The 14,075-nt window shown below is 39.5% G+C and overlaps 1 protein-coding gene across 1 annotated transcript; it reads left to right on the top strand.

Annotated features, from left to right (window-relative positions):
* The first annotated feature begins 89 nt into the window (after positions 1 to 89).
* Positions 90 to 9,074, top strand: c3h9orf85 (chromosome 3 C9orf85 homolog). Its single transcript, XM_051673500.1, has 4 exons — positions 90 to 460; positions 700 to 806; positions 926 to 1,039; positions 8,843 to 9,074. Exons 1-4 carry the CDS (start codon positions 359 to 361, stop codon positions 9,039 to 9,041), a joined length of 522 nt encoding a protein of 173 aa, XP_051529460.1. The 5' UTR covers positions 90 to 358; the 3' UTR covers positions 9,042 to 9,074.
* The last annotated feature ends 5,001 nt before the right edge of the window (positions 9,075 to 14,075 follow it).

The following is a 14,075-nucleotide window of genomic DNA, read 5'->3' as shown; positions in this document are numbered from 1 at the left end:
GTTAAATGCTCTACAGGCCAATCAGATTAATGGACGGATCTGCTCGACCAATCACAAGCGTCCTGGTTGCACACAGACGAGGCTGACAACACAGGAAAATTTTGATTAATGTTTATTACCATTGTTGACGCATTAGACTTGGTAATGGTAAATATGTCGAGCCACGAATAATTCTATATTAGAATATATTTTTAACGATGGTTATGTTTGGTAAGGTTCGTAGTCGCTAACCAATTGCTATTTACTTCCGCTATTTTCGCATTGCGTCAACAGCCACTTTAACGTGTAAAGCCACGCGGTTTCTCGTTTAGTTTTAATCGGGTCGCTGGTAATATATCACATTTAGTTTAAGATCGACATGAGCTCTCAAAAGGGAAATGTTGCAAGATCGCGAGGCCCGAAACACCAGAATGCATCTGCTTTTAAAAATGACAAATACGGTGCAAGCGTTCAAGTTAAGGTTAGCATCGTGCTAGAGTAAACATAATGTACATTTACTAATTAAAAATGCATTAGTTTTTCAGTGAATTATATTTTCATTTGCCTTTGGTAGATTAAGATATTTTTAGAATAAACGTTTATATGGTCTCAACTGTTTTTTTTCTTTCTATAAGGTAATGTAGAAAGACACTGTTGTACTCTTTCGTAAATGTTTTGCTTGTTTGAATTTACATGTATTTTCCCATATAATGTTTTCAGAAAGCAAAAGCAATGGTCCATGATGGTTTGTGCCAGCACTGCAAAGATGTCTTGGAGTGGAAAGTAAAGTACAACAAATACAAGCCCATTACACATCCCCGAAAATGGTACTAAAAGCAACAAATAAACTCCTCCCCAATAAAGGCTTCTTTTTTCTTTTATTTTTTAAATTTTTTTATCTGTATTACCCTTTTCTTAAATGTTGTTGTTTCTCTGCCTCTTCTAGTGTGAAGTGTCTTCAAAAAACGGTGAAGGATGCCTACCATATCATATGTAAACCATGTGCATTAAAGTTGGAGCTTTGTGCTAAATGTGGAAAGAAAGAAGAGATTGTCATTCCGTAAGTAGATTCAGGCCTCATTATGAAAGTGCTGACTGATAAAAAATAATCCTCCAACCTTGTTAGAATAGATGGTGAAAATAGTGAAGGGAAATAGGAAACATAATACTTTTCTATTTGGGAGATTAGTTAGTGACCTTACAAGAACCTGTAATAGGCATTGCTGTCTAGCTGCACACTATAGCTGCAGTAGTTTGATTAAAAAAAAAAAAGAAATACATGTATTTATCTTTACCAAGAGTGTCAGATGTAATGACACCTAATTTTACTTAGCCCTTAACTGTTTGTTTTAAGTTTCAGAAAACATACACCGCAATATTTCAGTAAAAAGAAAGGATAGATAACATATCCAAACTATACACAACATCAAAAGGGCAAAGTGTTAATAAAATCATAATTTGTTGACAGTCCCAACCCTGGCTGTACTGAGTACATGAGTGCAGCACAAGTGCCATCTTATGGCCCATACAAAGTTAATGGAGAACTTTTTTCTAATGCTAGTGCTAGACCTTATTCACAGCAGTACCTTCTTTGATTTTTGATGGGAATGACAACGAGGCTGTGAGGGATAGACGTACAGTCTCTTCAATGGGTTTTTACAGTTGTTTTAAAGTTTTTTTTTAACCGTTCACTGACGAAACATTGAATATCTTTCCAAGAAATTTCAGTAGACAAAAAACTCCAGACAACATGAGTTGTGGAAAATTTGCTGTGATCTAGGAGCTTTTTGATATCTTTATACAGTGCATGTTGAAGAGACGGTAAGATCCCTCACAATCACAGCCTCGTTTTCATTCCTGTCAAAAGTCAAAGATGGCACTACTTTTAATGAGGTCTAATGGTGTGTTTTCATCAAGGATCATTTTCAAGACATATACAGTAAATGCAGCTTCAGATGCACTGTATTAAATATTTCCTTATTCTAAAATACTGGTAGATTGTGTGTAATTACATTGTAATTACTCAGCAACTAATATTTGACATTTGTGTATGGGGTAACAATGCTAACCAACACAAGATTTTTCAAGCTACTCACTACACATTTGTAGTTATGAGGGATGCTTCATTAATAAGATTTAGACAGGTTCCTAGTCAACTCTGTAGACCCGCCAGCAGGTCCAAAGTAGGGCGCTATATCGCGAAAAATGTTTACATTTACTTGTACATAAGTCAGGCATATGAGGTATCGTCTGAAAGCTTAAAATCTGAACTTTTCAGAGATAACCATCACTTCTGCGTTTATGTTATTTAAAATAACAAAATAGGGCCTCAAAACATTTGCGTTGAAAATTAGCGCCCCCTCCCCCCCAGAGGTAATGGGGTAGAAATATTTATATAAAAATAAAAGTCCTTCACATACCACATAAATGGACATGTCCCTTTTATGCTCCAATAATGCTGCTGTAAGCCCCAAAAATTTTAAATCTACTTTTTTCCTTAGGAAGTTCTCTAAAATATGAGCCATTATTTCAACCCGGTCTCATGAAAATGTTTACATATTTTATGAGTTGTCTATTTTGTATGATTTCGTACAATTTTCTTTGTGTAAATTCTTACGATTTCATAACATATAAATGCCCAGATGTCTAATGCGAAGTAAGCGTGAGTTCCACGCATGAGGTGTTAAGGACCTGCTTATTAATATTATGCCCTTACCCAAACCCCTTATTGAAACCTAACCAATCAGTAGAGTGTGTAAACATGATAGGAAGCTGTTGTGTGTAACAGAAGCAAGTAATTGTCACGTATTAGATGTAAATGATGTCCAGTGACGTCATTGGCTGTAGTGAAAGTCGTACAAATTCATACGAATGCAGTCGTACGATATCATACGAATTAGCCAAATTTAGAAAAGTCATACAGATCTTTAAAATTTTGCCATGAGAGTGTGTTGATTGTTTACTTGTCTGTGAGCTGGCTAATGAAACCTAATTTGAGCTTCTAGTCCACTCTCTAGTCCATTTAGAGGCTAAGATATTCAGTGAAACAACAAGGTTGGTGCTTGATCTGAAAATTAGACTGAATATCTATGGACAAGCACATCTGTGAGGGCTAAAATGCGGCACCTATGTTTCATATCTGTATATTGTGATGGAATGTGATAGAGAAAATGTATTCTAGTGCTTTCTGCCACCTAGTGGAATAAAATGAGATTTTTCAAAGTGAGGTAGGGTGAACAGAACCAGAATTAGAATTACATGTTTAGAAATTTAGGACCAAAAAAAAAAAAATTCTGTTTATCGAAAGATTATAAACACACAATATTATTTATGAATAATTGGTGTTTCTTTTTTTTTTTTTTTCATTTGGGTGGTTCTCTGAAAATTGAGACCAATTTTTTGCAATTAGTCCACAGTATGTGTGAATGGTGAGCTTTTCATTTGAGTGTGAAAAATTGCTGGCGGCAGCCCAAAAATGCACCACAGTTTAAGGGGTTAATATGGTCAGAGTGCTATCAAAATAATAAATGACCCGTCACACACTGCCCATTACATTTTCCAGCTGCTTCTATCAGCAATAAGATTTAGGACCTTTAAAAATAAACCAACATGCAGTAAGAATTTCTACTAAACGCATATGAACCCTACAGAACATTTCTGGCTCTGCACTGTAGTCTTTCTGTAGTCTTCAAACTGTGCCTAAGTAATTGTTCATAAGACGATAAATTGTACATATACTCGCCCTGAAGAAACTGTACATATGCTGTACACTGGTGTACATTTCTATGTTTCTCACCAATCTCCAGTACTACCAGTATATATTTGTATTTAAGGACAGCTGTCCACTTTTTACATACATTGCTGTGAAAAAGTATTTGCCCCCATCCTGGTTTCTTCTGTTTTTGTGCATGTCTCATACTAAATTGTTTCAAAAATTCAAACAAAATCTTACATAAAACAAAGGCAATCTGAGCAAACACAAAATACAGTTTTAAAATGATAATGTTATTTATTGAAGCAAAAAAAGTTATCCAGTACCAACTGGGCCTGTGTGAAGAAATATTTGCCCCCTTAGTTACTAAATACTCAAATCTATGAAACTGCATTCATAATGGGGTTCAGCTGGACTAGACACACCCAGGCCTGATTACTGCCAAACCTGTTCAATAAAATCAACACCTAAATAGAACTTTTTCAGCAGCATGAAGTTGGCTAAAAGGTCTCACCCAGTAGCACACTATGCGAAGGTCGAAAGAAGTTCCAGAAATGATGAGGAAAAAGGTGATTGAAATACATCAGTTTGGGAAGGGTTGCAAAGCTGTTTCAAAGGCTCTGGGACTCCAAAGAACCACAGTGAGAGCCATTATCTCCAAATGGAGAAAACTTGGCACAGTAGTGAACCTTCCCAGAAGTGGCTGACCTTCCAAAATTCCTCCAAGAGCACAGCGACAACTCATCCAGGAAGTCACAAAAAAGCCAAGGACAACATCCAACTGCAGGCCTCTCTCACATCAATAAAGGTCACTGTTCATGACTCCACTATCAGGAAGACACTGGCCAAAAATGCCATCCATGGAAGAGTGGCGAGGCAAAAACCACTGATAAATCCAGAAGAACATTTAGGCTCATCTGAATTTTGCAAAAACACACCTTGATGATCCTCAAAACTTTTGGGAGAATGTTCTGTGGACTGATGAGTCGAAAGTGTAACTGTTTGGAAGACAGGGTCCAGTTACATCTGGCATAAATCAAATACAGAATTCCACAAAAAGAACATCATACCTATGGACAAGCATGGTGGTGGTAGTGTGATGGTGTGGGGATGCTTTGCTGCTTCAGGGCCAGGGCGACTTGCAATAATTGAGGGAAACATGAATTCTGCTCTCTACCAGAAAATCATAAAGGAGAATGTCCGGTCATCAGTCCGTGAGTTGAAGCTCAAACACAATTGGATTATGCAGCATGACAGTGATCCAAAGCATAAGAGTAAGTCTGCCTCTGAGTGGCACAAAAGAAGCAAAAATAAAGTTTTGGAGTGGCCTAGTCAAAGTCCTGACTTAAACCTAATTGAGATACTGTGGCAGGACCTTAAACGGGCAGTCCATGCTTGAAAACCCTCCAGTGTGGCCGAACTAAAGCAGTTCTGCAAAGAAGAGTGGTCTAAATGTCCACCACAGCGTTGTGAAAGACTGATCTCCAGTTATCGGAAGCGTTTGGTTGCAGTTGTTGCTGCTAACGGTGGCACAACCAGCTATTAAGTTTAAGGGGGCAGTTAATTTTTCACATGGGTGATATAGGTATTGGATAACTTTTTTGCTTCAATGAAAAGAAAATATATTTGAAAACGTCTCCAGTTACTTGCGTAACTTCAGTTCCCTGAGATGAAGGGAACTAGACAATGCATTTGATCGCTATGGGAAAATCCCTTTTCCACAACCTAGTTGAAGCCCTTGTATCATAACAGCAATCTTGTGATTGGCAATGATGTTTGAGCTCCGCCCCTTTAAGTGCGCATTTGTCCTATATAAGTGGGCACATAAACATAGTTTCTTCAGAATTTCTGACTGAGGGGCAAGAACGGGTCACTGGTTCCTAAAACTCTGTAGTACTGGGGCCAAGTTTTGCAGTGTCTCGTTCCCTTCATCTTAGGGAACCAAGGTTATGTGAGAAACCAGAGACATGCCCTATCGATTCAGTTCACTCGACATTGCATTTGAACGCTATGGGGAACGGAGCTATGAGGTCATAGCCCTTTGGGCGGTGACTTATTTGTGTTCAAGTGTGTATAAAAATGAGTAACCCCATATGTTGAAAACCAGATGGAAATTTAATCTTAATCTGAGGATCTACAGTTGAAGTCAGAAGTTTACATACACCTTAGCCGAATACATTTAAACTCAGTTTTTCACAAGTCCTGACATTTAATCGTAGAAAACATTGCCTGTCTTAGGTCAGTTAGGATTACTACTTTATTTTAAGGATGTGAAATGTCAGGATAATAGTAGAGAGAATTATTTATTTCAGCTTTTCACATTCCCAGTGGTTTAGAAGTTTACATACACTTTGTTAGTATTTGGTAGCATTGCCTTTAAATTGTTTAACTTGGGTCAAACATTTTGGGTAGCCTTCCACAAGCTTCTCACAATAAGTTGCTGGAATTTTGGCCCATTCCTCCAGACAGAACTGGTGTAACTGAGTCAGGTTTGTAGGCCTCCTTCCTTGAACATGCTTTTTCAGTTCTGCCCACAAATTTTCTATCGGACTGAGGTCAGGGCTTTGTGATGGCCACTCCAATACCTTGATTTTGTTGTCCTTAAGCTATTTTGCCACAACTTTGGAGGTATGCTTGGGGTCATTGTCCATTCTGAAAAACGCATTTGCGACCGAGCTTTAACTTCCTGGCTGATGTCTTGAGATGTTGCTTCAATATATCTACAAAAATGTCCTTCCTCATGATACCATCTATTTTGTGAAGTGCACCAGTCCTCCTGCAGCAAAGCACCCCCACAACATGACGCTGCCACCCCCATGCTTCACGTTTGGGATAGTGTTCTTCAGCTTGCAAGCCTCACCCTTTTTCCTCCAAACATAACAATGGTCATTATGGCCAGTTCAATTTTTGTTTCATCAGACCAGAGAACATTTCTCCAAAAAGTAAGATCTTTGTTCCCATGTGCACTTGCAAATTGTAGTCTGGCTTTTTTATTGCGGTTTTGGAGCAGTGGCTTCTTCCTTGCTGAGCAGCCTTTCAGGTTATGTCGATATAGGAATTGTTTTACTGGGATATAGATACTTGTCTACCTGTTTCCTCCAGCATCTTCACAAGGTCCTTTGCTGTTGTTCTGGGATTGATTTGTACTTTTCGCACCAAACTTCACTCATCTCTAGGAGACAGAATGCGTCTCCTTCCTGAGCAGTATGATGGCTGTGTGGTCCCATGGTGTTTATCCTTGCATACTATTGTTTGTACAGATGAATGTGGCAGCTTCAGGTGTTTGGAAATTGGTCCCAAGGATGATCCAGACTTGTGGAGGTCCGCTTAGTGTATGTAAAGTTCTGACCCAATAGAATTGTGATATAGTCAATTAAAATTGTTGGAAAAATTACATGTCATGCACAAAGTAGATGTGCCGAAGATGTCCGAAGATGAAGTCTTCATTCCCCGCCATCGGTCCCTGGCATGACAGCATGTCCGCACCGCAGTTCAGATGGCCCGGAACATGTTGTGCACAGGGAGAGGAGATGGCATGCACTCCACACAAGGAGGCGTTGCGCCAGGCTCGTCGTTGGTAGCGATCGATTGCCGCCTTGGCGATTTATGTACGCCACCACGACACTGTCTGAGCGAATCAGAACGTGACGATTCACTATGTCGGAATGGAACGCTTTCACCACTAAGACGACTAGCATTTCCAAGCAGTTGATGTGCCATGCCCATTTCGCACTCATCCAAGTGCTGAAAGCCGGGCATCCATCGCACAGCATGCCCCAACCCTAAACTTTTCTTAGACAAAAAGTGCTTCATCACTTGAGACGGCTTTTGTGCCGTGGTGAATCGTTCAGAAAAGCCTTCCACAGCGTTTTGAAAAATGCCAAAACGCTTTGGGACCTATCGCGCATCCACAAGCATTTAATATGTTCAGGGTTGCCAGATAATAGATGCAACACCCCAATCAGAGATTTATACATGCACAAATAGGAAATATTTCACCTTATGTCATACTTAATTTATGCAATCTGGCAACCATGCATACAAGTGCGCGCGCTTTCTTTCTCCTCTTCAGGAAAAGGCCGTCAGGAGAGACATGGGTGTCAAGCAGGGTGGCTTTCTCTGTGTCACGCATTTCCGTGAGCGTTAACCAGACATGCCGGTCCAAAACCACCAAGTTACCCATCACCTTTCCGATGGCCTGCGCGGTAACTTTAGTAGCTCACAGCGCCAGATCCGTGGTGGTGCAGAGCTCTTTAACCACGTCAGGATTCGGGCCTTGCTCTTCCACATCTTTGAGGAGCTAGGCCTAAAAGACTTGAAGCACTGCCATGCTATGGAGTGCCGAACCAGCCTGGCCCGCCGCTGTGTAAGCTCTTCCAGCTAGTGTGGAGGCCAGTCGGCACTGCTTGGAAGGGTGAGTGGTGCGGGATTTCCCTCCTACAGCTGTAGGAGGACAAATTTGCTGCAACCGCCTCTTCAATAGGGGGAAGTTTAGCATATTCCCTTATCCTCGGTATGAATGCGAATAGGGCAAAGAATGTCCTGATGCGTCTGCAGGGAATCCTGTCCGCTGAAGTGTGTCCGTCGACGGCGAAGAGCAGGCTGATCAAGATGAGATGATCCATTGTAGCCAAGATGAGACGATGTCGGTCTTGAAGGAAGAAATTCTGAAGAAATTATGTTTTAGCACCCGCTTATGTAGGGCAAATGCACGCCTAAATGACCGGAGCTCAAACATCGTTGCCAATCACAAGATTGCCGTTATGATACAAGGGCTTCAACTAGGTCGTGGAAAAGGGATTTTCCCATAGGGTTCAAATGCAATGTCGAGTGAACTTAATTGATAAGGAACTGTATTTTGTGTTTACTCAGGTTGCCTTTGTTATATCTCGTTTGAAGATCTAAAACAATTTAGTATGAAAAATACACAAAAATAGAAGAAATCAGGACAAATACTTTTTCACAGCACTGTATATTTTGTATGTCCAGTATCTGTAACTACCATATAAAATTCTTACATGGCTGATAAAAACCTAATTCTAATATGTTGAAATGTAAAGGATGACTTTGACTATGATCTGTGACCAAAACTTGTAAATATGTAGGTCACAGTTATTTTTTAATACATCTGATTGCTTTTTCATTGCTTAGGCTTGACCAGAAGCAGAAAGAAGTGGAGGACACCAGTGGGGAAAATAAAGGGAACCAGCAAAAAAATAGAGATCAAGACTTAATGAATGATGATGAAGATGAGGCAGATGAAGATTTTGATGACATGGGCTCCAGCAATGATGACTGTGACAGAGATTCAGAGGCGACGCGGTACCGCAGTATTTATACACTAAAATGATTATAAATTACAATAAAAGCAGATGTTACAACAGTCAGATGGAACAGTCTGTTTATTGAACGTATCTCATTTTCTCACTTAAGATGCATATGGACATACACTTTCTATGACAAATCTCAAGGTGGATAGTACACGATCACAAACATACACAGGGCAAAGTTACCTTTATGAATCGCATCAAAATTCAGTCTATTGCCATTTTTTATGTTCACGCACTCACCTAGTACTTTATTTCGTTGATCTCCATTTGACAGGGAAGCGGAGAGAAAGTGAAAATGTACCGCCTGTGCGTGTGAGTCAGTGTGTGTGTGCGGGGCCGTGACAGGCGGTTGCCTAGGGTGCAAAATTACAGACAGGCGCTGCACTAGAGTTTTTTAGTTGTTGTTGTTTTTGTCGGAAGTGCGCCCTCTCGCGACGACTGTGCGCCCCTCTACCCATATATTGAGCACTAGCACTACACGATTATATTATAATCGGATCCTTATCATATGTGTACAAAATGAGTGAAAAAAGAACTAAAATATCGGGTGCACAAGGCAGGAAGCGACACGAAGAGTATCAGAAAAAAAAGAGCAATATAAAGGTAATGACTGTTCATGTCAGCCATTGATGTTTATTTACTACTTTGAAATGGCAGGGACACTGCGGGCCATTTTTGCTTGTTTTATGTAAGTTTAGTGCAAGTTAAATGCAGTGTATTTTCTTTTAAAATAAACGTAAGCTTCTATAATATTGTTTTAATTTCAGTTATATTGCTGCTTTCACTTCACCAAAAAAAAAAAAAAAACTCCTAAGTGTCTTCTTTTAAAAGAGACCATGATTAGGACTGTTGTCTAAAGCATTCATGCTAAGCGCCCTCAATTGCAGACCAGGGCAAACTACTGCCCGCGTGTCGATTTTTCTGGCTTTGGGACCTATCGCGCATCCACAAGCGTTTAATATGCTCAGGGTTGCAAGATAATACATGCAACACCCCAATCAGAGATTTATACATGCACAATACTTAATTTATGCAATCTGGCAACCATGCATACGAGTGCGCGCGCTTTCTCTTCTTAGTGAAAACAAAAATCTTAGCGCTCAATAGTGCGATATTCTGCTCAAAGAAAAGTGTGATGCAGCCGCACCGTGTCCATTCATGAGGCTGCGTGTGCCGTTTATTGCCAAGTCTGTGAGCAAACCTTTTCAGTGATGAACATTAGTAAAATCCCAGTAGATCTTCACATCATTTGAACACGGAGGGGACACATGATTAACACCTGACCACTCTTTGTGGGTTTGCTACTGTTACAATTAAAAACCATAGAAGGGTAAAAACATGTTAGGCAGACACTGATATGATGTAAGCAACACAGCTACAAGTAATAAAATTGATAATGGGTGTGTTAGATTTATAGTGTGCGAATAATCAAGCATTGATAATAGTCAAAAGTTTTTGGCGGCACCGAGGGGCCCCCAAATCAAATTCTGCTTAGGGCCCCATAAAGGCTTGGGCCGGTCCTGTTTATCAGTGTCATGCAGCCTGTTTTTTTCAGTTGTGTGCTGAATGGAATGCCAGACAAACCATTGACGAGACCCACATCATGACCTATGAGCGTGTAAACGGGTTGATAATGTTTTCAAAATAACCCAACTATCCACTTTGCGGCAAACATTAAAATAAGCTTTTAAAGTCTACCATTTCCGAATATTTTCTTTTACTATTAAACCAAACTCCTGATGTAGTGTTAAATTGAATACTAAATTATCACTGCATTGAAGTATGGTAAAATAAACCATAAATAATTTTATTCAATTGCAGAATGGTCCCATCAGTCAGTAAATTCCCAGTCCCATCACTTCAGAAAATTGTGCATCATTCATTGAGTGCATGTGTGCACTATTACTTCTGTGCTTAAAAGAGACAACTATGCAGAACTTTTTATCTTCTCTCTTCTCTAACGGCTGATGTGGCCCCTGTACCAAAATAATTGCACACCCCTGCTCAACTGAATATTTAAGACAAATACTGTAAATTGGCAAGCAGATTTCCTTGAATCCCAGCAAACACAAAAATCCCTGCATTTTGTGAACACACAAAATGCTGCATCAATGTATGTCCTAATCTGCAGGCACAGCATTTTGCTGTCATTTTCAGCGACAGATCATGTGGAAAAAAAAATAAATGAAGCAATAAATGTTTTGTACATGAAAAACTGTTCTTTACATTGTTTTAGTAGCATTTAAACATGATTTAATCTATTAAAAAATGTGTAATTACGATACATCTCCACTTTATACAGAGCACCCCCACTATTTTCAGAAGCACCCTCAGTGATTTTCATCTGGGGGGCGCCAATCGAAAATGTCGCCTAGGGCGCCAACAGAGCCTGGGCCGGTGTTTTGACAATCTGTGCTACCTGCTCAGGATGTGCTACCAGCAGTAAAAACAGTGATATGTTAAGTAAAAACATGGGTAACACATGTCGGGAGGCACGGGAGAACCTGTCGGTATGTACTACAACAGAATGAAATGTGTTAAAAACCTAGGTAGCACATCTTGTCAGGCAGATACCTATCAGGATGTGCTATACCAGCATAAGTATCAGATAGTGTGATATGGTGTGAGGCTGTACAAAGCCCTAACCCTACCCCAGACCCTAAAACTACGCAAATATATCGTTGGTAGCACATCCTGATAGGTAGCATATTGTGTAAATGTAAATGCACGTCTCTGCGCTGATCTGGCCTTTGAGCCTTGATCCGCGCTGAGTGATCAGGGTAAAGCTGTTTCCTTTCGGGTTTTGAGCATTTGCCGTTTGATATTTCTCATACGCAACAAAAAACGACAGCGCACAATCAGAAAGTCTGCCAACTTTGTAGTCGCACCAGTGCGACCTCTTGCAAAGTTTAATCGCACTGTTAGGAACAATGGTCGCAGTCTGGAGCCCTGTAACGAATCCTAAGGCTGGCATTTGGACATGCCCTCACATGCCAGAAATTTTGACTATAGCATGATTGTTGGTGCCAGATGGACTGACTGGTTTGAGAATATCTGTAACTGCAGATCTCCTGGGATTTTCACGCACAACAGTCTCAAGAGTTTACTCAGAATGGTGCCAAAAACAAAACACATCCAGTGAGTGGCAGTTCTGTGGATGGAAACGCCTTGTTGATGAGAGAGGTCAACGAAGAATGGCCAGACTGGTTTGAGCTGACAGAAAGGCTATGGTAACTCAGATAACCACTCTGTACAATTGTAGTGAGCAGAATAACATCTCAGAATGCACAGCATGTCAAAAATTTAGGCGAATGGGTTACAGTAGCAGAAGACCATGTCTGTCACTTTATTAGTATCATAGGGTTTCTAATAAAGTTCTCAGTGAGTGTATGTGGTAAATGCACAGATACAATATGTGGTTTGTGCTGTGCTGGTATGTGCTGTGCTGCTTAGAGTGGTGCATCACAAAATACTAAACTGATTTTTAATTAAAATAAAATGTAAACCTTTGAAATATTTGGACTGTTTTCTGTCTGTCTCAACATCTGCGGCTTACATTGATATTTGTTTTTGGGTGAGATATAACACTATGAGTATCTGAAAACAACAACGAAACCCTATTTTCCTTTTTTCTGATGCTGCATTAGACCTCAGTTAATGCAGAGGTCTGCATAATAACTTGTCTGAATGAAAGAGTGACCAGTAACACATGGTTAAGTCAGCATGTGATCACACAGACAGAGGTAATGCAATGAGATCATAGCAAACTATTTTAAGATTTTTCAAGGAAAACTCTTCTCGTGAAGTTTAAGGAACTTCATCGAGAATAGTCCATTTCACCCTTTGTGCAGCATCTGCACCTGTGATGTAAGTTTCTTGATGCAAGTGGCTAGAGTCTTTTCTATATTTTTACTTATTGATATTATGCTTGAAATCAAATATAATCAGAGTTATGCAATTATATATTCACATTTATGTACTCAGTTTTACATTCATATTATCAATGTACTATTATCACTGTACTAATTCTCAATGTATTCCTTATATGCCCAACCTTGTACTCCTGTGTTTATACATTCATGTTACCAGAAGTATTCCTTATGCTCAACCTGTATGTTAGAAAATTACCTCATTCTCTTTCTCTGCTCTTGTATATGGGTTTATGTTACGTCATGGCCTTATGAGGTTTCAGAGCTGGAACGTGAGAGCATAGTTTATGTCTGCTGTTATTCTAAGAAACGTGCAGACAGAGAACAGACAGACCTAGTACACAACAGGATATTTTTCGGGACACCTGTCCTCACGTTTCGCTGAGATTAGTAAATTTATGAGTCGTTTGCGTAAACAAATGTATGAGTGGAACTATAATCGATCTTTCCACTCAAACCACAAGTTTCACACTTCTATAAGCCATAACCGCCTGACCTGACACTTAGGGTCATTACATAATTCTGCAGAACTTTCTCACCTAGAAAAGAAATTGCCAGCTGGTACAGACCCAAGAGGGTATAAAGACCTTAATGAATATCTGGGTGTCAGACTAACACCTCAAATCTCTAGCTCTTCACATCTGATCTCCAACTTTGAGGCCTCGTCTCAACTCATCTCTGTACTTTATTTTTTTTCCATTTACTTAGTTCATTAGACAAAGACAAGACTTTGTGTTGTTAGGTTTATTCCAGGACTTAGTTCTTGGATATATTTACTTAACATTTATATTAAAACATGTATTTTCTGTATTATTGCATTTATTCTCAGTATTCGTTATTTTATTTTTATTCATTTATTAATGTTTACAAATTAAAGTTGTTATTCCTTCTACAAATCATATGATTTATTGAAGTCATTTCCATCTGCTGGATCTCACTGCATCAGTTCTGGAGAAGTTCATAACATGGCACAGGCACCACATGTAGACTATTTTGTGGAATGTTTGAAGAATGGTAACCTTTAACACTTGACTTATATGTTGCAGATTAGCCATGGTTATGAAACAGGGTAGACCATCATCACATCTCACCACTACCATAATTCTCCTTTATACCACAGACATC

The sequence above is a fragment of the Myxocyprinus asiaticus genome, chromosome 3 (genome assembly GCF_019703515.2).
Source record: "Myxocyprinus asiaticus isolate MX2 ecotype Aquarium Trade chromosome 3, UBuf_Myxa_2, whole genome shotgun sequence".
In the NCBI taxonomy this organism is placed as follows: Eukaryota; Metazoa; Chordata; class Actinopteri; order Cypriniformes; family Catostomidae; genus Myxocyprinus; species Myxocyprinus asiaticus.
Note: the sequence above shows the minus strand (reverse complement) of the source record. Positions and strands in the feature narration are given on the sequence as shown.